This window comes from Gambusia affinis, linkage group LG04, assembly GCF_019740435.1.
Source record: "Gambusia affinis linkage group LG04, SWU_Gaff_1.0, whole genome shotgun sequence".
NCBI lineage: Eukaryota > Metazoa > Chordata > Actinopteri > Cyprinodontiformes > Poeciliidae > Gambusia > Gambusia affinis.
In genome coordinates this window covers 27,841,774-27,867,423 of record NC_057871.1, presented here as the reverse complement: position 1 = coordinate 27,867,423, position 25,650 = coordinate 27,841,774, and the positions used below count along the sequence as shown (strand labels likewise).

Genomic DNA, 25,650 nt, shown 5'->3' with positions numbered 1-25,650 from the left:
TATGGGTTTTGTTTGGGGGTGTTTCCATAATATAATACAATACAAAAATTGAAGTGGTAACAACATGTGGCACCTTTGCAAATCACTGTTTCTATGATAACGTTTAGGAGGCTGATGCACTTTGGTGCCTGGAGAAAGAATTATTAGCCTCCCTGTCTAATTTGGGTTGACAGGAACATGCGCTGCTAATTCCAGACCGAATATAGCAGCTTCTGTCTTCTCTAAGGATCACAAGTCTGTCAGAAACAGAAAGTGGTACAAACTAAATGACATTTCCACTCTGGCCTTATTTGTGGGTGATAGTAATAGATCATCTTTGTTTGATACAGGAGATCAAATTGTTCTGTATCAACTCTCTGTGTGGCTTCTATATTTTGGGCTGTGGTGAGTTTTTTTATTTTTATTTTTGGAAAAATGAATTGTATCATTTAGTTTCTCAGGCTTCTGTTTTATAAGCAGCAGGCCTGTTTTCTTCTAGGATGACAGCATTATTATGAAAGCATGCTATCCTTGTATATCCATGTTATATTATCTCCAGAACCTCCAGAAAGTGTGTCCATCAGTTTAAACCCCTCTGGACCTCCTACAGAGGTTTCAGAGGTCACCCTGCAGTGTTTCGTACTGAACGTCGCTTCTGCTGAAAACTTCGCTGTGACCTTTTACAGAGGTCAGATGCCACTGGGTCACGTGAAAGCAAGCAATCACAGAAACGAACCAGTTAGTGAGACATTTTCTTTGAGACAATGCAGCCCAGTTCTGGTGTGAAGCGAAGCTGGATTTGGGAGTTGAAGGACCACAGCCCCCTCTAGTGGGGAAATCAGATAATCACTCTGCAGTTTATTGTAAGTTCAGAGAGAGACGCTTATTCTGCACGTTACTGAAACGTTTGTTTATGTCAGGAACCCAATTCATTAAGTGACACGTTATATCAATTAATTACACACGGACCGATTATTCAAGTTTTTAGTTTGGTTTATTATGATAATTTTCTATTCAGTTAATGAAAAAAACATTTAGGAGTAGAATATTACATCAGACTAAAAGAAAAAACCTTTAAGTACGAAACTTGAAGGTTTTAAGTACTAAAAATACGTTTAATCTGACAAACAAGCCACTTCAAAACATTTTAGAATTTATTAAATATGCATTCTTTGTCTTCAGAAAACTTCAGGTAAACATCCGTATAGAATTATGGTTTTATCAGTCTTTGGCTACATGGCTAGTTTTTAATAGGAAGAAATCCACTCATTAATGTTGATTCTTAAAGTCTTAAAATACAATTTGACCAAAAGCCGAATATATATATATATATATATATATATACTCTACAACAAATATATATATATATATATATATATATATATATATATATATATATATATATATATATATATATATACATATATATATACATATATGTATGTATATACTTTAAACAAATGTTAATCATTTCATTTACTTCATTACATGGACCTAAATTTACCTCATTACATCTAGAACAAAGGAGACAAAGTGACTAAATCTGCCAGACAGAAGGAGGCAAATCGGGCTGAAATGATGCGTTCAAACAAACCTCGGAAGACTAAAAGCAGGAGGCAGTAAGCAGTGATAAAGATACCTAAAGCCTCGAAGAAGAGGAGGGAGCTGAAGAGGAAGGCCGACTTAAAATAAATAAATAAATAAGCAAGCAGCACAGACTGGTACATGGGACCTGACAGCTGCTGCTTACATCTGACACGCCGCTCCAAGCTGGCTCTAACCCTGTTTATATCCCGGGTTTTCCTATGACGTCCTCCGTCGCTGGCTGCCACAGCGCAGCATGGTCGAGGTAACGTCGCGAGCGGAGCTGCGGTTTGTTTGCAATTAGCCAAACAGTTACAGTTAACTAGCTTGGTAAACCATGTAGACAGATGAGAAATATGTTGTTTCTGTTGTCAACCTGCATTCATTCATTCAGCAGAGTAAACAGTAAGCTTCAAAGTGATAACTACTGTTTTATTTAGGAAGTCCAGGCTTCAGGCGAACTATTGGGGCCGTTATAAAATGTCGCTAATTTAATTTAAATCCGATGTAAATGTAAGTAATATAGTCACATAATGAAGCTTTGTCACTTCGTAAATGGTAGCTAGATTATGAGTAGTGAGTAATTCGCATGCCATTGAGAAATTATGGTTTAGGTCATATTACAAGACAAAGATTTATTTTTACTTCATTTTTTTTTACATAAGAGCGCATTTTCATCACTTCACCCCAAACTAAAAAGATACCTGACATTTAGACTTATGAGACTCAAACTTTGGCAGGGAAGCTAGTGAGGCTAACGTCAAACTTTTAGTTAAACACAGGTGGAACAACTGTAAATAAGGTGAAAGAAGTGTAATTTCACATTCTTCATAAAATTTACCTCGCTAAGTATAAAGAGAATATTAATCCCAGTTTATGTGGCAGTCTTCCAGAAACCGTAACATCTTTTTTTGGCACTGCCCTTTCACACAGCAGGTTTTGGAAGGAGCTCAACAGGTTTGTTCATAAAATTTTGAGGGATTGTTTTTTAATGGGAAAATATTTATCCACCCATCCATCCATCCATTTTCTGTCCCTAATGGGGTCGGGAGGGTTGCTGGTTCCTCTCCAGCTACGTTCCGGGCGAGAGGCGGGGTCACCCTGGACAGGTCACCAGTCTGTCGCAGGGGGAAAATATTTAGTTTTACTAAATTCCTCAGAAAGGATACAAAATGTTTTGTTTTTTTTTTGTTGTTTTTTTTTTTTTTAAATTGTAAACGTTATATTTTTTTAAATCAAAATTTTATACTCATTTATTTATTGATGACATGATATGTTTTCGGACTGCACAGTGGTGCAGTTGGTAGAGCTGTTGCCTTGCAGCAAGAAGGTCCTGGGTTCGATTCCCGGGGTCTTTCTGCATGGAGTTTGCATGTTCTCCCTGTGCATGGTAGGTTCTGTCCGGGTTCTCTGGCTTCCTCCCACAGTCCAAAAACATGACTGTCAGGTTAATTGGTCTCTCTAAATTCTCCCTAGGTGTGAGTGTGTGTGTGAATGGTTGTGTGTCCTGTATGTCTCTGTGTTGCCCTGCGACAGACTGGCGACCTGTCCAGGGTGAACCCGCCTCTCGCCAGGAACGTTAGCTGGAGATAAACACCAACAACCCTCCTGACCCCATTAGGGACGAAGGGTGTATAGAAAATGGATGGATGGATGACATGTTTTCTTTATTTTGTTAAAAATATTGAATTATATGTTAAATCAATAACAAACTCTACCTCAGGACAATTTCCATAAGTAAATCTTTGCATGTCTTTGTCTAATTAATTCACCTGGTTATTCATGCTGTGTTCTTCTGTATGTTTGTTTGTTTGTTTCGGGAGGGAAGTCTGGGCCTCCCTTCTGAAGCTGCTACCCCCGCGACCCGACCCCGGATAAGCGGAAGAAGATGGATGGATGGATGGATGGATGTTTATTTGTTGTGTACTTGCCATTGATTTAAATAAAGCGAAAAAAATAAAATAAAAAAACAAAAACACAATTCTGAGAAACATTGCAAATCAGTAAACTGATATTCATTGTAACCCCTGATGTACATAAGACATTCATAGAAGAAAAATCGCAAAATGTGTAATGGCAATGTCTAAATATGAAATTATGCGGTATGTGGTCATTTTTATGTGTGAAAGCTGTTCAAGTTTTAGTGCAAATCCAGAACTATGAAGTTCTTAAGTATTTGAGGTTTTAAAATTCTGTTCCTCTTCATAATTTCCTACACAATCTTGGTTTGTGTGAAATTTTCTTGAAAGGGGTGATATTATGTTAAAACAGCTTTCATGCTATAATATTGTTCTCTCATCAAAAACATACCTACATTAGTGTCCTTTGCTCTTTCATGAAAGTTTGAGAAATCCTTTAATCTCCCGTGGCAACCATCCAGCTCTGTGAAACACCTGGGTGGACATAGCTCCGCCTTCAAGGCAAAAGCTCCTCCTTCAAACTGTAGTTTCTGAGCTTCTGCCTCACAGAGCAGGCTTTCTCCATAACTCTCTATTTAGCTCCTTCAGACTAGCCAGCAGCAATTAGCAAAGACTTGGTGCTGCGCCTCTGTTGAGCTCATTACAGGAATATTTCTCAGTTCAACGCTGGTAAAAATGTGATGACTTCCTCAAGAAAGAAGAGGAGTTTTTTTAAAAGACGCAGACCCAATTTCAAGGCGTTAAATTACAAAGTCAAATTTGATGTATAGCATTTTTTTATATAAAAACTAGAGTTAATAGTTACTTGATTGTGCTATAAAAAGTCACTCTGGCTGGAAAACACATGATACACATGATGCTGCCTCTTTAATGCGCTTTGAAATGAAATCCTTGGTTTTGATATGAATCCCTTCAAAATGTTGCTAACATCCCTATTAATAGCCATAGCAGTATTACTCCTTTCTGAATTGAATAATGTTTTTTTTTTCTTCTCTTTTCAACCATTGTTTTTCCTGGTTCAATTAGGATCCTGGACTTCAAGATCCATTGTCGGTTGGTCTGAACGAAAACCGTTGTGGGCAGACAGCTAGGCAGCAGCAGGAGAGAAAAGCGGCAGGACGCCCCGGATACACCTGCGACACGCCAGAGATCCACGTCATCATCAAAGAGGAAGAGGACAGCTGGACTGTGAGTGAAAACTGTGAGTGGGAATGTATATATTCTTATTTAAGAGGGGGTCCCATGGAGAGGGCATTAGCTGTCAACATCTTAGCATCTTCCTTTTGATTAGCTAAGCGAAAGTCTTTGCTCTGAACACACAGTTGCTTACTGGTCCTTTTTCCTTTTCCTCTTCTGATGCCCTTTATGAAGTTCAGATGAGAGCCTCGGTTCAGAGGGAGGGAAGAACAGAAAGCCCCCAGGCGTTGGGAAGGAGAGTCGTGCCCCATATTGAGTAAAGGCGCATCAGAGTGAACATCCAGACCAGCCGAATGAGCCTGAGCCAAATGACGGGGAGCAGAGATGCACGCTCATGGTCTCTAACGAGAAACTCTGTCGTTCTGATGGTGATGAGGGAGAAAATGTCTGTCGATGCCAAAATGCCGGAGAGAAGCCGTTTTGGCGCCTAGCACGGGACGTCTCGCCGAGTCCCAAACCCGACATGAAATCCAGCCAGAGAACACCTGAGGAAGAGGAGGGTGGCACGTCTTCAAATGCAGCAGAACTACATCGTCCAGAGAATCCAGCAACAAACCAAACTGTATGAAAACCTGTGGGCCGGATTTTTAAAATCATTTATTTAACACTGGGCCCCATGCAGTTTATGCTTTTATTGTTTTAGAATGATAGTTTTACAGCACTGGTTTGAGTATAAAGGAACAATAACATTTAAACAGGATGTGATAAGATCCACCACTGCAGTTATATATTCACAGTCATTTTGTTAGAAAACTTGGAGTCATGGAGTGCAAAAAAAAAAAATCTTTTTAGGAATTATCAATATCAATAACCAATATCAATAACTATTAATTAGTTTTTCGTTTCACATATCTGAAAGGCTGCCAAACGGGTGGCGTGACATTTCCTGTTTCAGCCGCAGTTTTCTCTCCTAGCTGTTGTTTAATATTTTTAAGCACTTATTAAGCACAGTGGTAAAACCTGAAACTGCTGCTGCACAAGTTACTCAATAGATTGTTGGTAGGTAACCAAAGAGCAAGTGAATTGATGCCATCATTATAAATTTTGGTCCCGAGAGGTTGAGCGGCTGAAGCCTTTCCCCTGCCTACATGTCCCAGAATGCTGTGCAATTCTAGATCAGAGTTCGGAGAAAGGATTGAAAATTCAATCAGGTCTAATATCTATTGATACTGATCGCCTGTCTATTGTGACATATCTTATTATTGATGTATTGTGCAGCTATACCCTTTTTTATATTAAATATATATATATATATATATATATATATATATATATATATATATATATGAAAATGCTTATCCAAACATTACCTTTGTCCAGACAATTTTATAAAAATTCTTACATGTTCTTTGTCAGTATTCAGCACAAATAAACTATAAGTAAAATATCACAATGTTAGTTTCCTCACTGGTTGCAGGTTGAAGTAAATCCTCGTTGAGAGCTGAAATATTTTTCATTTTTTATTTTTAAGCTGCACTGGAATGTATTTTGTTTGATACAAGCAGAGAAAAATATTATTTGACAAAGTCGTGACTTCATATAAAATTTCATTTCTATTTCCGGTGTTTGGCTGTGTGTCATGGTTTACTGGAAAAGGCCAGGCCGTTCTTTATAACTTCAAGTAACGTAAAACCAGATTTTTGGATTGTTTGCAGCCTCACAAGAGAGTTTTCCTTTGCCTTCAGTATCTAATCAGGACAAATTGAAGTATTTTTATATCCAACTGCAAGAAAAAATATGTGTAATTATAGACAATTTTATTTTTATATAAAACTTCCAAGTAATTGATTGCGTGGGAGTTTTATAGTCAATATTTTGCAAATTATTGACTATTTTCTGACTGAAGTTTGTTGTATCAGTTCAAGGAACAAAATGTAAAAGTCAAGGTTAAGTTTCAGTGATTACATTAATGATAGTAAAGCTCTATTTGTCTTCAAGAGCTGCCATTATTGCAGCTGAAGTAAAGCATTTTACAAAGAAGAGTACTGAAATAATTTCATAGTAAAATAAAACATCACATACAAAAATGGAAATAATTTTCTGCAGAAGGCCCATGGATGAATTGCATTGAGTTTTGCAATTGTCTAAAGATGACATTTTGGCTTCACTTCTTGATGCTACGTGTGCTCTGTGCTCAGTATTCCTCGGACCCAAAGATGGCCTCGGCAAGCCTGGACGGCCGAACGGTCCACTTAACGCTCAGGCTTCAGACCGGACCGAAGGAGGACGATCAGGAGCCGGCGGAAGAAATGGGAGGTTTAATCAACTCGGACGGAGAGGAGGTGACATGGCATGGAAGTAAGTGGATTTACAAGTTATATACATACGTAGCACCCAGATTGATACGTATGTGAATTTTCTGAAGCATTTTGAAAGTCGCAGAGGACATCTATTGGTACCAAACGTGGAAAACACCCCCTTTTTTTACAGTGTACAGTTGAGGAATTATACTATTCTGCAGTATAATAGTTTCAGCTAAGTACGACAGGGAAGTGATGGGAAGTGATCACTCCATAGTGATTATTGTTTATGGAATTAGTTAGTTTCACTTTGGTTTTAAGTTTCTTCTAAAAGACATAACATTTAACACCAGTTAGTTTCACCAACTCACTTCCACGCTGAAGGCCGGGTTTGTTTACCAAAGCGTTCCCTCCCATTCCAACACAAAAGGCCAGGACCCAGGGTTAATCTTGCAAATACTTCAGTTTTCCTCTCTTCTTTATCAATCTTTGCAGAAAATGTTTCTGACCAAGAGCCTGATTGCACAGAGGTTTCCCAGTCTGAGAAGGTAACTTTTTGTTGTCTTTTTTAAAAGACGTAACACCAGAACTTCCCGGGTTGCATGGACAGACAGACAGACAGACAGAATGTTAAGTAGTGAAAAAATCATTTCACCAACTGTTCTGGATTTTCATAAAGCTAAACGACCTAAAGTAAGTAACATCCATCTGATTTAAAGCGGATGTTACTTTAAATCAGATTAATTCATATGACTCTCCTCCAGTCATAGAGTATCATTTTATTGCACAATCAAGCTACAATGTCACATTCAGTTGTTATAAAAATGCTATATATCAAATATCACTTAAAAGAAATTTGGGTACCTAATTTATCGACTTGAGATTGGGCCTCTGTCTCTTTAAGAAACTCCTGCTCTTTCTGAAACTCCGCCTTCAGGAAGTCATCATAACATGGCTCCTCTGTTGACCCTTTAATAACGTTTTGACCAGTATAATGAGCTCAGCAGATGCAGTTCCACCAGCTAATTTCTAGCTAGTTTGAAGAAACAAAAGCAAAACTCAAGGTATGTTTTTAATGAGGGAATAAAACATGATGTAGAGCTCAAATAAAAGTTTTAGGTACTTATACATAATGCTTCCCCTTTAATGTCAGAGAGGAAGGAAAAAGGTTTTATTTTATAACCGAGGATGTAGATATTTGGTTTAAACTGCCACCTGTCTTCCACTATCATGATTTAATACCATGTTCATACAAATATAAAATGCACTTTTGTGCTCTGATAACAGACTGTGATGTTTGTTTTTTTATTTTTTATTTTTTAAATGATTGGGCCAAACAGGAAGTCATCCTGGTGGATTCTCAAAACTCGAGGGACTGCGGCGGTCCAACTCTCATCATGGAAGTTGTAGGAGACGAGGAAGAAAACGAGGAAGAGGAACAGGAAGAGGGAGTCGTGAGGACGACGAAGATCTCAACTTCACATCCTGGTAAACACGACATTAGACAAAAATGCATAAACGTGCCGAAAGAAAACTTGATTTGTCTTTGAGGTTGTTCTTTTAATTTCTTAGCAAGAACGCGACGGAGACGAGCGAAAAAGGTCAGAGGGCGACCTTTGGCAAACCCCGACAAAGGAGAGCGTGTTCCTTCAAACTCCGGTAGGTGATTGGAAACAGGAAAGTGGCACAAGTGCAAATGGATGTTGAGATATTGTTTTATTTAAACCGACATGCAGTGTAAAAATGTTTGTCTGTGTTTGTTACAGCGAGGAGAAGAGTCCGGAGACAGGTTTCTCAATCTCCGCTGCTGTGTGAGGGAGACTCAGAGACATGTGAAGGAGGTGAATCTTTTTTATCCTATCATGAACATACGGTCACCAATCAACGACATGCATGCATTAAAGACTTTTAAAGATGATTCGGAACTGTTTCATTTTTAGTCGTTACTTTTAAACAAATGTCTGAATTCCTTCAAATATCTTAATTCCTAGGTCTGAATTCAGATTTTCTCTAATTCACACATGGTTCAAGCTAAACTAAATGTCTACATACTGATATTTTATGTTCCTTAATTAGAGAGAGAGAACATTAATTTAGAAGAGAAAAACAACATCTTAAAAAGAAAATCTGTTACAAAAACAGCATGAGAATTCCATTCATTTCCATTGTAAGTGTACATAAACTTCTCCCTAACGCTTTATGGGCAAGTCTAATTCAAAATATCATTATTGCATGCTGTTTTTGTTATAGTCTCTCTATTTTATTTTAAAGTATCAAGACGTAGCCGAAGGAGAAATATCTGCGCCTGTCCCAAACCAGGAGAAATAAACTCCGACACGACCCTCTGTGTGACTGGTGAGTCCAGAAAACTTTTAATCTTGATTTGTTGCAGAGTACGTAAAAAGAAAACTAACAAATAAATCGTAATCTAAATGTATTTCTTTCAGTTTTTTTTGTAGTTCCTTTTAATATATTGTAATGTGGGGGTTTTAGAAGAACCAGTGAAATGATATTTATCAGAGGAGTTGACCTTTTTTATCCTTTAATCTGCAGAGGAATTAAAGCCCTTCTCAGATTTTGCTTTACTCTGTTGATCATTTTACAACTTCTCATAAACAGACGTTGTAAAACGGTTTATGCTGGTGTTGTTCATGATTTCTTTACAGCAGGATCTCTTTTCTTGTTACAGCAAAGCGACCCTCACAGAAAAAAGATGCCAAACACTCTGCTGAAGGAGAAAATGAAAATGTTTCTACTGGTAAGAGAAGTAAATATATTCATACTGGCAATGTGTTCTGATTTGTTTGCCGAGGGGAAAAGAAAGTGTGTACATTTACTATACGGTTGTCCAGTTTCTATTTTTTTTTATAATATGTTTTATCTTTTATCTGCCACTAATGGCAGGTGATCTGACTATAAAATGTCAAATAATCATCAAGTACCTTTTTAAAACAATAATGACTGTGCTCAAGGAGGGAAAAAATGTAATTTAAAACTTCTGGGTTTGAAAAGTTGAAAATCTGCTAGAAAATTCTTAGAAATTTGAAAGAAAAAGAACAAATTTCCAGAAGTTGAAAATGTTCTATTGAAACTGAGAAATGTTTTCTCAAGATTTTGTTTTCTCAAAGTTTTCTGAAACAAATCACAATTTCGGTTTTTGAAACTTTTTTCTTCTTCTTTTTCTTACTAGAAAATTTCAGAGTTTTTTCCTGTCAAATTTTTGATTTTTCAAACTCAGAAATGTTCTTTATTAAAAAAAAAAAATTAATTATGGCAAATAACTGGAAACTGACGGTAAAAAAAAACAACCGGCATCAATTCTTTTTTTGCAAAAGTAAACATTTAGTTTCATCTTAGGCAGAAAACCAAGTTGTTTTTATGCTAACCATGACACCTCATGTGAAATCATCAAAAGTGATGTTGCACACCGGATTTAACAGTGTATTCTCATGAATTCAGCTTCTTTTGTTCAAGTTTATTATTAAATATATCTTAATTAACAGAAATAAAGGCTTGACAACATCAGTTTCTGTGTAATTAATTCATATAATGTGTTTTCACTTAGTAAACTGGGTTACTGAGTCAAATTAAGTTTTCAGTAATGTTCTAGGTTACTGAATAAGATTGTACTTCTGTCTATTCTAAACAGGAATGCAAGGACTAGCTCACTGAAACAGTTGGTGTGTGCGTGTGTGTGTGTGTGTGTGTGTCACTGGTTTACTGTAAAACAAACTGTGGGAACAGCAGGTGAACAGGTGACTCTCGCACCTGTCTCTTTTTTATGAGTTAGTCTTGTTAAATCTGAAACGAGTTCATCTAAGGACAGCTGGAATTCTGACCTCAGCTTCAACCAGCTGGTCTCTCAGGTTTGGAACGCGAAATGGCGCAATTAGCCCTCGTCGGAGCAGGTCTGGTTGGCATCGCTTTGTTTTTACCAATGTTACCTGACTGTCATTCCTTCCTTGCAGGGAAGAGGCGTCCTCGGAGGAAGGCGTCGCGTGTGCCGATAGAAATCCCCCCGGAGCTCCTGAAGCAGCCCAGGGAGAAAATCGAGTACCGCTGCTCCGTTTGCAGCAAACAGTTTCCCCACGCGTACAAACTGGAGCGGCACGAGCTGATCCACACGGGGGAAAAACCGTACTGCTGCTCCATCTGTGGGAGGGGCTTCAACCAGAAGGGGAATCTCAAAACGCACTACAAAGTCCACCTTGGTGAGAGATTTAACAGTTCTTTACAGGCGCATATCAATCCACTGGAAGATCATCAGAAAGTTTGTTTCTGCAATCATGGTCAAAAGGTGAAACTCAGAAATGATGGAGCCATTACTATATATTGTATATTTAAAGTTTATATCTGTGATTCTGATCTTAAAGGTGCAGTATGTAATGTTTAGAAAAAAAAACTTTTATTTACATATCTGTTAAAACTGTCAGCATGTCGTGACAGTATTTTATGAGACTTTGCTGGCATATATAGTTTATATAAAACTTTCTGATGAATGAAGGATGAACTGGGTGTTTGTTTGCTTTTTCCTTCCCGAGGTCGAAAAGACGCTGTGGACTTCGAGAACGAGGTGAATCCCTCCGCATCCGAACTCTCAGAATACCTGAAGTCCCTGCCAGGAGAATCAAAGATCCGTTCGTCCCTCCACTGCCTGGAATGCGGGAAGGACTGCAAAAGCCAGTCGGCTTTGCAGGCGCACCACGTTACGACGCACGGCGAGGCCGCGGCCGAGTCGGAGACGGCCGAGCGCGGCGCAGCGCGGCTCCTCTTCTGCCGCCGCTGCTGCGTTCAGTTCGACGACAAAGACAAACTGGAGACGCACATGAAGAGCCACGTCAAGGAGAAGCGCTACTCGTGCCCGGACTGCGGCAAGATGTTCATCAACGAGAGCTACATCCAGATTCACCAGCGCATCCACACGGGCGAGCGGCCCTTCCTCTGCTCGCTCTGCGGCCGGGGTTTCCACACGGCGTCTTCCCTCAAGCTCCACGAGATGCAGCACTCCGGGGAGAGGCCGTACGCCTGCTCCATCTGCGGGAAGACGTTTCAGATTAACTCCTACCTGAACGCGCACTACCAGACCCACATCAAAGACAGGCCGTTCGTCTGCAGCGTCTGCGGGAAAGGCTACTCCCGAGCCGAGGAGCTGAAGGTCCACCACAGGCTCCACACCGGGGAAAGACCCTACAAGTGCGGGGAGTGTGAGAAGAGTTTCATTTACCGCCAGGGACTTCGGCAGCACCAGCGGACGCACGCCGGCAGGCGAATGGGACCAACCAGGCAGCTTGGCAGACCCAAACAGCAGAACAAGCTGGAAATCTGACAATACTTCTGTTCAATCATTCCTATTAGCGGTGTGACAGTAAACTGCTCTTTGCTCTTCTATCTTCCGTTCCTTTGGAGGTGGTTTCTGAGCTGGGGAACAGTTTGGAGGCTCACTGTGCTTTCTATGTCGTTTTAAGTTCTGTGCCTACGTCTTAATGCTTCCTCTTCAGCTCTTCTGTTCCATTTTAGTGCCTTTTGTAAACTGCATGCCAAATAACAATACAGTACATGGTTTTTTAAAAAAATCACTACGTCGATGTTATTTTAAACTCCTCGTTGTTGAAATACAAACTTTTGTTAGAAACACATCTGTGATTTTGTTTTCTTCATATTAAGTAATACAGTGTTTATAAAAGATACAGAGAAATATTGCCTTTTTAAGGCTTTAGTCCTGATTTTTTTTAGATATGGAAGGGTCTCTGCTGTGTTTTAAAAGGTCACAGAGGTCGCTGCCCCAGGGCAGATGGTCCTGCAATGTAGTTTGCAATTGATGAATGGGTGAATAACTAAATGTAGTGTAAAGCATTTTGGAGTCCTCTGGACTAGATAAAGTGCTATACAAGTACAGGGCATTTACCATTCTTAATTTTAGGCCTTAAAAAGTCATGAGTACAGTATTTATAGATACTTATTTTAGTAATAGTTAAGACTGGTATTATTCATACCTCTGGCAGATTTAGATGTAAAGTCATTCTTCAATATTGACCTAAAGATTAGAGTGATGGCAAGGAGTTTTTCGAAACTCAATTTTGAAGCCCATAATCAAAGAGAAACATCAGCACACATAAAAAAGATTGCATTAAAATCCAATCATTGAATTTTAATTTTGTCAAAATTTTGATTCTGAGAATTCAAATGCATTTCTCTTATTTCTGTCTGTATAGTGTGCAGTTACTATAGAAGTTATTTAAAATAATTTTTTTTCTTTTGATAGATTTGAGAAAATAAACGTTTTATAAATGAAACTAGAAAGACTTTTAAAACCAACATTATCCAGCAGAATTTTAATTTGCTCCATTTACTTGCCCACATTTGCCTGCTATCCGCTACAGAGCTTTAGGAATAAACTCGTTGTTGTGCTGTTTGGGGCTTTTATTATGATAACCGGAAGTTCCGAGGGTCTGTAACACCAACTCAAGCTGAAAGTGTTGTCATCGGTCGTTTTTCTAACGTGACTCATTTGTTTGTTTACAATCATTTGACGCGCCGTCTTCGCACCCTGAGCACGGACCTGACGCGTTAACACACTTATTGCCGCTTCGTCGCAATAAACTATTTCGAAGCGACTCCGTGGACCCGAGGGAACAATCTATGCAGAGGTTGGTCAACATGTCCATTGTCTGTCGTTAGCTAGTCGAGTTAGCGAGTGTTAGACACAGCTGAGAGGGGGGTCTTGTAGAAATCTGGTGAATTTCCAGCGGGCTGTGATGAATAATGTCGCTTAATTTTTTTTTTTTGTCAAAGTGTAGGTTACTATCAGCTGCTTATTAAGATAAATGATGCCGTGAAACGCCTCCCATGTCTCCGATAGCTGGCTATCAACTGTCCTCCCCCCAGAGGAGGAGGAGGAGGAGGTGGAGGTGGTCGCTGACCAGCTTGGTGGTGACCGCCGCTGTCACGATTAAAACAAGTTATTTCCAGGTCAATTGCTGTCTGCTCAGCTTACTTCGTCTGGTGAGGGTGGTGTATTTATGCCCCCCATTCCATTAGAGAGTTCTGCACTCTAACAGGTTTGTCATTTAATTTATTGAAAGCAGAAGATATGAGGCAGCAGATATGCAGAATTAGCAACATGGAGCTAATGCTACTGGGCTAGCTGCTCTCTTTACGTTGAATTATCAAAGTCCCAGAAAATACAGGTTTCCATCAGATTTGTGGCGCGGGGAAGGTTGCGCGTGTCGTTTCGAGTCACTCTTCCATCCACAACCCCTCCTGCTCCCTGTGTGGCTGTCCTTGAGCAGGACGTGGATGTCCTCCAGGGTGGGGACAACAACAGTGCCTTTAACTTGTTTGTCTTTTGTGCCTTAACAGTCACCAACTTCAATAGGTTTCAATAGGATTTGTGAAATGGAAAGGAAAATGATACATTATTTTTTAATCAATTCATTTTATTAATGTAATTTTTTTTAAACAAAGAGACATCTGAAAAGTGTGGCTTGCCTTTAAATTTAACCTCCATGCCCCAAGTCTATGATTTGTCATAATGCCGTCAACTGCAATTGCAATACTTATGCGTTTCTACAAGCTTTAAAACTTTTGTCCATTCTTCTTGATATTAATTCCAACTCAATCAGTTTAAATGGAAAACATCAATTTCCAATTCTTGACACGGAATGCTGGTGATTTCACGTGATTTTGTTTTGTGATTTCATATGCTTTTATCAAAACCATTGGTCTGCAACCTTTATAATCCAATGAAACATTTTTGCCCTATATACATCTGATTAAAACTCGTTTAGAGGCGCAAATGCAACCTGATATTTTGAACAAAAATGAAGAAATACAGTTTACCTACACTTTTTGAAAAATATTAGATTATATAAAAATCCCTTTTATTTCAATTTTTCATGTTATAAATGAAAAAAAAAGAAAACCTCTACAAAAAAGGATAGATACATTTTCTCTGTGATGTTGACATTTATGGTAAATAACACATATAAAATAAAATCACTTACACTTTAAATGTCATTCTTTTGTTAGCATTTAATTTGATTACTTATTGAAAAACTGCTAAGACCTGCATTTGGTGTTATTTTTAAAGACATTCACTTGTTCTTTATCATTTTAAATGCTGAAATGCTTGTCTGACCACCAACTGGAAAGATAGAGAACCTGTCTTTCCCAATAACTGAGACAGATGGACAGGGGTTCGAACCAGCAACCCTCGGGTTACAAGATGAACTTGTGGCTGCAGATCGGCAGGCCTCAGACTTCCAAAACTATATCCATCTCTGTTTCCGCAGTTTCAAATCTTTTGCAGTCTTTTAATGGTTTTCTTCATGGCTCATCCTATGTTTGTTAAATTTCTCAGTTGTCTTTCAATGTTTTTCTTCCTGTAGCTTTATTTTATTTTGATAAAAGTTTGATTTTTGGAAGTGTGCTGTTAGTTGCCGTCTTGTTAACACACTTCACTTTCGACAGAATACTGATATTTGAGGTTTAGTATAGACCGGTACCGATCAGACGCAGAAAAACAATTACTAATTTATTTCATAACTCTGCACCAGTAAGCCATTGTTGAAAAATGTGGAAAACCATTTTGTTGTCTCAGTTTCTGTTGTTTTGATGCCTGGTCTGCAAGGCACTAATAACTAAAATCCTCACATCATCATCATTATTAATTTATACTTGTCTAAACTGGTATGATAAAATACACCTGAGGAACTGAGGATATTTTTACATAACCCAGCCTCTACTGATTCACAAACACAAAAATCAGTGATTCTATTTGATAAGGCAGTAAACAGTTGAATCTTCGTCTTAACTTATACCTAGTTGTACTTGGACAACATTGACACAAAAATATTTCCCTCTTGTTCTTCATCTTCACAATGAGCTATTTGCCCATATTGTTACAGTCAAACATGGATCTCTCTTTTTTTAGATTGTATATTTGAGAGATGGGCTCAGAGAACTCTGACCACTTTGGACCAGCGGTGGTCCTTGTTGACGAAGACGAGCAAGAAGTAGGTGGTCTAATCAACTCAGACGGGGAAGAAGTGGAGTTCTCTGAAGTCAGTAAGTAAATAAAGATCTTAAAGTTAAGTTGGGTGTGGAAAGATTAATATTTGGGGTTTTTTGCTGTTCTTTCTTTTTTCCCCAAGTTTAAAACACCTTGAATTGTAGAAATCTGCATGCAACTTTGGTAGAACAAATAAAACTGGCTAGTAACAAAACATGACTCAACTTTTTTTCTTTTTGAAAATACATCGATTGTAGTTTTCTGCCCTGACCTCCATCCATTCATCCATCCATTTTCTGTACACCCTTTGTCCCTAATGGGGTCGGGAGGGTTGCTGGTGCCTATCTCCAGCTGCGTTCTGGGCGAGAGGCGGGGTCACCCTGGACAGGTCGCCAGTCTGTCACAGGGCAACACAAAGACATACAAGACACACAACCATGCACACACACACTCACACCTAGGGAGAATTTAGAGAGACCAATTAACCTGACAGTCATGTTTTTGGACTGTGGGAGGAAGCTGGAGAACCCGGAGAGAACCCACCATGCACAGGGAGAACATGCAAACTCCATGCAGAAAGACCCCGGGCCGGGAATCGAACCCAGGACCTTCTTGCTGCAAGGCAACAACTCTACCAACTGCACCACTGTGCAGCCCTGCCCTGACCTAGCGATTCCAAATTTGACCAATACCGATTTTTATTTTTTTTTTACTGAAAGTTCACTAAGTACAGCAACAAAGTAGCTAAATTGGTGACAGTGGGGTGACTATTGTTAATCGTGCAGGTGCAGACATGATCTGGTGGGTGGGTGTGTCAGTTTCTCACCACGGAACTAAAGGGAACAGTTGCTGATTTTTAGCGTAAGACAAGAGGTAGACAAGATCGGTTTCACAGGTAAGTATTAGGCAATCGCCGCTCTCCCAAATTTAGGCCGATGCATCTCTGTACTCACAATTGAAAATGTAAAAATATTACATTTTCTCATTTGTATGTCATGAAAATTGTGTGGAATAGTTGATGCAAAGAAACTCTCTGGGATCCACTGAATGTCACCGAATACTGTGCTATTCCTTGTGTTCACTCAGGAGTAAATCCCATCTCAGGTATCGTACCTGCAGAGACTCCCTCCAAGAAATTGATTCAGAGCGAGAGTGAAAAGCTAGCATCCCTCCACAGCTGCTCGGTTTGTGGAAAAGACTTTCCTTATGCCTCTAAGCTTCAGCGACATCTGCGCACTCACTCGGGAGAGAGACCCTTCCCTTGCTCCATGTGTGAAAAGAGATTTCCAGAGAAAGGGCTCCTGATGATCCACGAAAGGGTCCACACGGGCGAAAAGCCGTTCCCGTGCACTTTCTGCGCCAAGAGGTTTGCCAGTCAGGGGGAGCTGCGGCTCCACCGACGGACTCACACGGGCGAGAGGCCCTACCACTGCTCCATCTGCCTGAAGAGCTTTTCTCGACACTGGCACTTGAAGACGCACCTGGAGGCGATGCACTGTGAGGTAGTCGCGGGCTTCTCAAGGAAGAAGTTCCCATGCTCGGACTGCGTGAAGAGCTGCAACTCTGCGGCCGAGCTGAGGGACCACCAGCGGACTCACACTGGAGAAAGGCCCTTCCAGTGCTCATTCTGTGACAAACGGTTCGCCTTGTCTGGAACACTGGTGAGGCACGAGCGCCTCCACACCGGTATCACCCCCTACCACTGCTCCGACTGCGGCAAGACCTTCGCACAGCAGTGGACGCTCACCACGCACATGAGGACTCACACAGGAGAGAAGCCATATAGCTGCTCTCAGTGTGACAAGTCGTTTGTTGCTCCTGGGGAGCTCCGGAGGCACACCAGGATCCACACAGGAGAGAAACCATACACCTGCGGTGACTGCGGACGGCACTTCTCGTTAGCGGGAACTCTGAGAAACCACCGGCGGTCGTGTACGTCAAGCAAGAGCGAGTCAGTCCCTGATGTCATCTTGGGAGCGAGTCGAGCATCGGCAGATGAGTCGTACCTGGAGGACCAGGCTAACCCCATCATCTGTGAGGTAGTAACAGGACACAACATTTTGAAACTTGTTTCTTTAGTTTACTCAGTTATTATATTTATTTTTATAAAACTGTATTTTAAGGTACCTGAAAGCAAGACCTTCCCAAATGCTGCTGAGCCTACTTCCTCAAAGCGTCCTAACTGTGTCACATCGCCTCAGCCAGAAGTTATCCTGAGGACAATGGAAAACCCTTCAGAGAACCATGTTTCCACTCCCCATGTGAACGTTATAGTGAAACAGGAAGAAGAGGAGGAACCTTTATACGGTACCTCAAAGTATTCTCAATATCCTTCTCAATATTTGCTGAATTAAAGCGTCAGTATTATGTAAAATGCACTTTTTTGAGCTTTCTGTCATGTTATAATATTATTACCTCATCAAAAATATACCTGGAGTGTTGCTTTGATTCTTTCATGCATGTTTGAGAAATCCTTTAATCTCTCGTGGCAACCATTAAGCTGTGGCAAACGCCTAGTGGACCTAGAGCCACCTTGAAGGACAAAGCTTCTGCCTTGCAGAGCAGCCATCTTGTGCCCCTCCCCCGCTCAGCTCCTTCAGACCAGCCAGCAGCAATTAGCAAACACCTGTTGGAACTGAGCATCTGCTGAGCTCAATGTACAAGCTGGTAAAAATGTTAAAGGGTTAGTAGAGGAGCAACGTAGTGATGACTTCCCGGAGGTTGAGTTTCAGAAACAGGAGTTCCTTGAGGGAACCAAGCCCCAGATTCAAGGCGTTAAATTACAGCGTCAAATTTCTATATATGCAGCATTCTTATTACAACTGAAGGTAACATTGTTACTTGGTTGTGCTATAAAGTGACATTATGTGTCTGAAAAATACCTAATGCTGCCCCTTTCAATGTAGATTTAACTTTAGTGATATTATGTAATGTTCATACGGGTGGTGTCTTTACATTGATAGAGGAAACTCCAGACCACACATCAGATGGGGAGAATTGTGAGACTCCGGAAGAAAATGAAGAGCTGCATCAGCAAAGCAACAAAGAGATTAGGATTACAGTAAAAGATGAAGAGGAGGGGTCAGTAAACGGTAAGTAGACACCAACCCACACTTTGTCACACAAATAAAGCTAGAGATGCACAAACCAGACTGATCTCCAGTTTATCTCTGGGATCTGTCGTGCCAAGTCCAACTTTCTTTCTAAGGACGGTAATCCATGGTTTTATCTGTAAAACCATGGATTAATTAAAATGCGATGAATCAATTGCAATTCAGTCAAAGACTAAAATAAGCAAGATTTTCAATTAAAACCTCTGAAATTTATTTTTCATCTGTTCTTTAAGTTCTTCAACCATCAAATTGGTACTTAGTGCAGTTCTAGCCAATCAGCTTTCCAGTGTTTCGGGACTCATTCATGGAGCTTCTTTAAAAAATCTTTCTTTAGAAATGTGGGCTGACTTTAATGTTGGGGGACATTTGTGGTGCTACATGTTTAGCATTGAGATGCTATTTCAGACACGAGTAGCATCTGTGATAAAACTCCTTTTAGGAAATGCCTTTGTTGTCTATTGTCACGTTTTTTTGGTTTTGTGTAAGTTGGATCTTGCACTCTATGAGAAAGCAACAACATTGGTTGACTTTCTTGATTCCTTTGACTCCATTGAAAAACAAGTTTAAATACGCTTTTTTGGCAAAGCAGTGGATAGAGGTGTTTAAAGTTTTGGATGCTAGAGGTTCAGTTTGAGGAGCATTTTGAACAGGACAGCATCAAGACTTAGCTAAAATTGGAGAGTGCTCTCCTGACCAAAGACTAGATGATTACACCACACCTTATCCTGAGCAAAACACGAGGTCCTTTCCTTCACAGTTCCTCAAACACCTCTGTAGCACAATTGGGGAGGCAGTAGAGTTTTTTATGTGACCAAGTTGCGACCCTCCTCAGACTTGTGTTGTTGGTCCCAGTGTCTTCATGTGAAGCTGCAGGGAGTTTAAGTGCTCTAAAGACATGGATATGTGCTAATATGACCCAAGGCAGACTCAATAATGCAGTTATTTGTAATATCCTTAAAGAGAGACTGGGCAAGCTGGACAAGCAAGTAATTTTTGTAAAGGTATTGGAGCATAGATTAGATCCGTGACATTGAACACAGGAATTTTGACTACAAGCCAAACTCAAATATAAATAATATTTGAATTAGAGTTTGGCTCCCATGGGTCTCAACACAGATAATGACCATCATGTGACTTGACCGTTTTGGAGTCCAATTTTTTTCCTCTTTTTTAAAATTTATTTTTCAAAAACTGGAGATCTTTACAAGGTGGCTCTTTTTCCATTTCTGGCATATTATGGAAATTCAGTTTAAAACTGCTGATTCCAAAGATTCAACATTGGCACATTTAAAGAAGCACATCAGATTTGCCTGTATTGGATCTGTTAAGAGGTCGGAGCCAATTAGGGATCAAATGGATATTGATCACTGTCTGATTGATTGGTGCACTGCGCAGAAAGGTAATTTATCTTAAAGCAATATGTTTGGATTGTTTCAATGTAGTGTATGTAACATTTATTATTCCTAATCGATCAATGACTCAAGTGTAATTGAAGTAAAGGTTGCTTTATATTCTATATATTAAATTGAGGTACTTTTCTGTTAAATAAAAATTTTGTTCTTGTATCAGTTAGGTGTGTGAGATTAGTTTATTATACCTGTATTTCCATTGACCATATAATTGCTCTAATTGGATTTTTGAAATATACATTTGCTTATCAATTTTTAAAAAAACAAAACAAAATACACATTATTCTGTAAGCTGTTTTCACACGAGGATGTGGTGTTTTTTTTTGGCCGTACAACAGTTAGTGTATTTCACAAAACTGCAACATTAACACTTTTTGGCATCACACGTGATCAAAAAACGGAACGTCATTTCTGGAGGAAAACACGAAGAAGACGACAAGAAGTGAGAGGAGGATGATGGCACTGCGTGTTTTGTAAAGACTTCTCACGCGAACAAACTTTTTCACGTGTGATTTTAATTGCGTTTCTTATTTATTGGAAACACCACAATTGGGAAATTGTGTTTTTTGACAGTAGCAGAATACAGTTATAAATTACAGTAATAAATTATACACAATAGTGAATTGAAACGGTATTTTTTTTGGTTCATTTGTATTGTTTTTGTCTGGTGCTGGAACGGTACCTGGAATTTACTGTAAGTAAGGTGTACAAACCCTGTTTTCACTATTACAGGGTCATGTCAGTATTAAAGTCTTTCCATCCAAATTGTCTACAGAAAATCCAGATGCTGACAAAGACGTTGAAAAACGCGGTCTTCCGACGTCGCCTGGGGAAAAGCAAAGTCAAAGCAACTCGAAGAGTTCCTACTGCTGCGGGCTCTGCGGAAGAGACTGCCACAAGATGTCGGCGCTGCAGATCCACATGCGCATTCACTCAGGCGAGAAACCCTACCAGTGCTCCCTCTGCGGGAAACAGTTCACACAGAAAGGTCAACTAAAAGGTCACTTTAAAGTCCACACGGGAGAAAAGCCATATTCCTGTCCGGACTGCGGCAAGAGCTTCGCCCACTCAGGCGCCATGAACCGACACCGGCTCACCCACACGGGTGAGAAGCCGTACCACTGCTCTGTGTGCGACCGCAGCTTCAACCAGTCTGGCCGACTGAGGGAACACGAAAAGATCCACCTGGGGGAGAAGTTCGACTGTCCTGAGTGCGACAAGAGCTTCACGCGCGCTTCCAGCCTCAAAAACCATGTGAGGCTGCACACCGGTGAGAGGCCGTACGGCTGCGACGTCTGTGGGCGGGGCTTCAGCCGCTCGCAGAGCCTCAGGCTCCACAGGAGGAAACACTTTGAGACCGAGGGAACCTCTCCGGCCGCCACCAAGAATGACGACTTCTACGAGAGCGACAATAACTCCCCCATTAATATGTGCATAACGGAGAAAAATGACTAAAAAAAACTATTTATTTAACCAGATATATATTGGTAGTGTTTAGTACGAGATCAAAGTCTGTAAAACTGAGAAAGTGGAAAGTAGCGACTTACCTCTGTGAATTTATTGTTACCTATCTGTGATGCTTCTATACATTATAAAAAGTGTTAAAAACTAAAATATTTATCTCTGAAGTGTACAAACAGCCTTATGAACAGAAACACAGCTGTGGTCTGTGCTACCAAGCAGGATTAGCTGCTCATCAAGAAACACGAATCTGGGTTACACCTTACCTGGGTTCAGTACTATTTATTTATTTATTTCACCTTTTATCCATAGGAGGGAATTTATACTGAAACAAGTCAATGTCATTTAAAAATTAAAAACAAAAATACTTCTTTCCTCTGGTTTTCTGAGATGCACCATTTGACTTCGTTATCGTGTAAAATTGATTTTTAAGTTTTTAAGTTCTTTTTAAGTTCTGGATGTACAATGATTTAAACTTTCCTTCCCTCTGAAAAATTCAACCCCTTTATTTACATAATTTTTTTTGCTTATCTTGTTTAGTAGTAAAAAAAAAAACACTATAAATTTTTGGTGATTTAAATGTTTTTTAAAATTATTTTTCTTTATTTTTTTTGTCCTGTAAGAACTTTTGCCTCGACGATTTTGGCTCGTGACAAAAACTTCGGACACTCCCGCCATAACCTGCTTTTCCTCTTTCAAACGCAAAACCTCGCAGTGACACACGTTCCTGCGGGACTGGAATTTTTATTATTATTTGTGCCTTAGAACATAGGTGCTGTAAGATGTTAATGGTTTAAAACCCAAATTATTAACTTCAACAAAGAATTTACACCTTCTGTCTCCAGCAACCTTCACAAACCGTCACCAGTACGGTCCAAACCCCGACCCCCGAAATCCTGCCCCCATTGTCGGACTGAAGTGCATTTCTAACTAGATCATCTGTTTTTATTTGTTGTTTATGTCAAGAGAAAAAGAGATCGATCACTAAGTGATATCAGCATTGTTATAGCTGATTAAGACAGATTTCTTAAAGAAACCTCTGATATGTCAAACCTGCTTTATAGTACAGGCCTCAGTTGTGTTCAGAGTTTTAACAGTATGTGTTTAATAATTTCGTTCAGTATTCTTATAACGGCTCATATTTACACACAGAAATGTATTGAGGACGCTGCATGTTCTATCCAGAATGTGAAAATAACAACATCTCAATGCAGAAAGTAAAGAAAGTGGATTATTAGTTAAAAAAAAAAAAATTAAGTGTTTACATATTTCCTTCTACGCAAAAGTTTTCTGAAGATTCAGTTTTCCTCTGAACCTGAACGAATGTTTCATAATAATATTTATTTGTATAACCGCCGATTCTCTTAAAACGACTGGAGTCGAAGTGACTTCGTCCTGAACAGGTGACCGTGATCGGACACGTTCCAGAGTTCGTTTCGCCTCTGCAGCAGCACGTTTAGTGGCGGCCCACATGTTTTCATCTGGATTAAGCTCCGGAATCTGGGCTGACGTTTTCATAACGTTAACCTGGTTAGTTTGGGACCAAAACGCCGCTGCTTTACTGCTGCTGTTGAAACTTTTGCCTTTAGGGAATTTTCTCTTTCCTCTTGGCCTAAAGTAACATGACGTCTTCGGTTCTTTCAGTGTTTTTAAACTGATCAGTAACCTCTGGAATTTGATGAATAGGTCTGACGACACAGAATAAGAAGCATGACCACAGCATGATACCTGAGTCACCATGCTTTAATGTATGGTAACCAAAACTAATTGTTTGAGGACTTGGATCCAAAAGGAGGAGTCTTGTTATTTTTCAACAAAATGTTGCACCAATTCACTTTAGGACAGTCAGTCAGTTTGTTCTTGGGCAAATTGCAACCTGCTCGCTATTTTTCCCCCCCAATAATTTAACTTTTAGGCACTAGTTTTCTTGCCAAAACCTTCTTCACATCTTGGTCTTGTCATTTTTAAGGTACAATATATGTGAACTCTGAAGTTTTCCAACGTTTTTGCCATTTTGGCAATTCTTTGATCCATTCAAATGGCATCTTTCTGTTTTTTTCCTGGTCTTTTATGTCACAGCATATTAGAGTCACTGGAAAAAAGGAGTAAATATTTACCCCAAAAATCTCTGTCCTTTTCTAAAAAAAAAAGTAACTTTCTGCAAAAAAAAAAAAGGAAATTTCCTAGTTTGAAAAGTCAAAAAAAATTTTTTTTGTTTTTTATCAATCTCAAAATTTCGGAGGGTTTTTTCAAGCAAATATTTGGCTTTTCTAGTTGAGAAACGTCCTTGTTATAGCTCAAAAATTTCTGAGTTTTTTTGGCGGACATTTACTCCTTTATTTTCTACACTGTGTCATACTTTTAGGCTCTAGTTTTCGTTTTTCACATCTTTATATACTTTCACCTCTCCAGTCAGCTTTTTATTCTAAGTCTGGTGTTTGATTCATAGGGATTCTCCTATTACCAACATGTCCTGCCTCACTTTGAATTAATGATTTAATTAGACAGAATTAGCAACATGCAACCTATGTTGCTATGTTGGTTTTCTACTCTACAACACCTACAACTGCATTACTCTCCATGCAGAATGCTGCTTTATGTCTGTTAGTGATACTATAGAACTGATATTATTTTGAACACGTCTGTGATTTTCTGCAACTAATACGCTCAAAATCAGCTCTCACTGCAAATGCAAAGTTTCATGTTGCAAAGTCTCATTTATTCTAATTTACTGTTTTCTTGTGTTTAGAGTGGTCGGTGACTCATATCAATTTTTAATGTGAACATGGAACAGATAAGTTAATTTGTTGGGTTTTACAGTGGACATTAGCTCATTTTGCTTTTAAAATAAAAAATGAATGGGCTTTTTAATCTTGGTTTTAAAAAGTCTAAATTTGAATGTTTTCAGTACAATAAGGACCAAATGCGTATTCTTGATTATTTAATGACTCTTTTGTGTATAAGAAAATGCATCATTATTACATGTGTCTTTAAAATGATGAGACGTCACTGAGAGAAAACACTTATTATAAGGTCTGAACTGATTAAACAGTTCAAGAATCCAGATATGTTTGTGTTAAGAAGACAAAAGATTGTCCTGTGTGTCACGTACTCCTTCTAACAGCTAAACAATTTTGTGAAATGCTTCAAATTTGCTCTATAACGTTTGATTCGCGTCTATCAAAACAGCCAACCAACAGTGAACAGAATACTGTCACCAAAAGGATGCATTATCCAAAGAGGAAATGATTTTCATGCTGTGTTGATGGTGGATATATTTACTGATGTAGCTGTATCAGATGTGTTGCCTTACAATAAAAGTATTTAACATTGCACTGCTGTTTGAGTGTGTGTAAAAAACTATAGTCAAGTATGACTGAATCGGATGAAAGAGTTAAAAATACTTCCACAAACACTTAGTAATTTTGGACATACTGACAAATGTAACATTTTTAGGCAGGTTTGCAGGGTGGGAACATGTCATTTACTATTTTGTATTCTGGGTTTTTGTAATCTCAAAACTACTTACTTTTTGTTTTTGTTTAACTTTGTTGACTTATTAAAAGCTGCTCATTGACAAATATATTAGATAGAAATAGTAATAATAGTAGTAGTAGTAATAATAATAATAATAATAATTAATAATCATTATTTTTGGAATATTTTAACACAAATTAAACAATAATTATTTGGGGGTATTTCAATAAAGATTATTTGATGTACAAGTTGCATCTGAAC

General features: G+C 39.2%; 2 protein-coding genes across 9 annotated transcripts; both read left to right on the top strand.

Moving 5' to 3' along the window:
- Positions 1-1,527: 1,527 nt before the first annotated feature.
- On the top strand, positions 1,528-12,581 carry LOC122830357 (zinc finger protein 852-like). 8 transcript variants are annotated; one of them, XM_044115655.1, is made up of 12 exons: positions 1,528-1,828; positions 4,509-4,670; positions 4,859-5,241; positions 6,818-6,977; positions 7,415-7,467; positions 8,260-8,407; positions 8,492-8,578; positions 8,686-8,760; positions 9,191-9,274; positions 9,609-9,677; positions 10,888-11,130; positions 11,461-12,580. In XM_044115655.1, exons 3-12 carry the CDS (start codon positions 5,014-5,016, stop codon positions 12,243-12,245), a joined length of 1,932 nt encoding a protein of 643 aa, XP_043971590.1. In that variant the 5' UTR covers positions 1,528-1,828; positions 4,509-4,670; positions 4,859-5,013; the 3' UTR covers positions 12,246-12,580. The 8 variants fall into 8 exon arrangements, with proteins under 8 accessions (XP_043971590.1, XP_043971583.1, XP_043971591.1 ...); XM_044115648.1 differs by having other exon boundaries at positions 1,585-1,828; positions 4,509-4,683; XM_044115656.1 differs by having other exon boundaries at positions 1,602-1,828; positions 4,854-5,241; positions 11,461-12,581.
- Positions 12,582-13,325: 744 nt separating this feature from the next.
- On the top strand, positions 13,326-25,245 carry LOC122830356 (zinc finger protein 852-like). Its single transcript, XM_044115647.1, has 6 exons — positions 13,326-13,566; positions 15,852-15,985; positions 17,016-17,968; positions 18,053-18,236; positions 18,893-19,021; positions 21,227-25,245. Exons 2-6 carry the CDS (start codon positions 15,868-15,870, stop codon positions 21,904-21,906), a joined length of 2,064 nt encoding a protein of 687 aa, XP_043971582.1. The 5' UTR covers positions 13,326-13,566; positions 15,852-15,867; the 3' UTR covers positions 21,907-25,245.
- The last annotated feature ends 405 nt before the right edge of the window (positions 25,246-25,650 follow it).

Bases quoted from the DNA above. Each gene is read 5' to 3' on its own strand.
- LOC122830357 (XM_044115656.1), top strand. From the start codon at position 5,014: ATGGTCTCTAACGAGAAACTCTGTCGTTCTGATGGTGATGAGGGAGAA. The intron at 8,761-9,190 runs GTGAATCTTTTT...TTTATTTTAAAG, and splicing joins CTCAGAGACATGTGAAGGAG to TATCAAGACGTAGCCGAAGG. The intron at 11,131-11,460 runs GTGAGAGATTTA...TTCCTTCCCGAG, and splicing joins GCACTACAAAGTCCACCTTG to GTCGAAAAGACGCTGTGGAC.
- LOC122830356 (XM_044115647.1), top strand. From the start codon at position 15,868: ATGGGCTCAGAGAACTCTGACCACTTTGGACCAGCGGTGGTCCTTGTT. The intron at 15,986-17,015 runs GTAAGTAAATAA...GTGTTCACTCAG, and splicing joins AGTGGAGTTCTCTGAAGTCA to GAGTAAATCCCATCTCAGGT. The intron at 19,022-21,226 runs GTAAGTAGACAC...AATTGTCTACAG, and splicing joins AGAGGAGGGGTCAGTAAACG to AAAATCCAGATGCTGACAAA.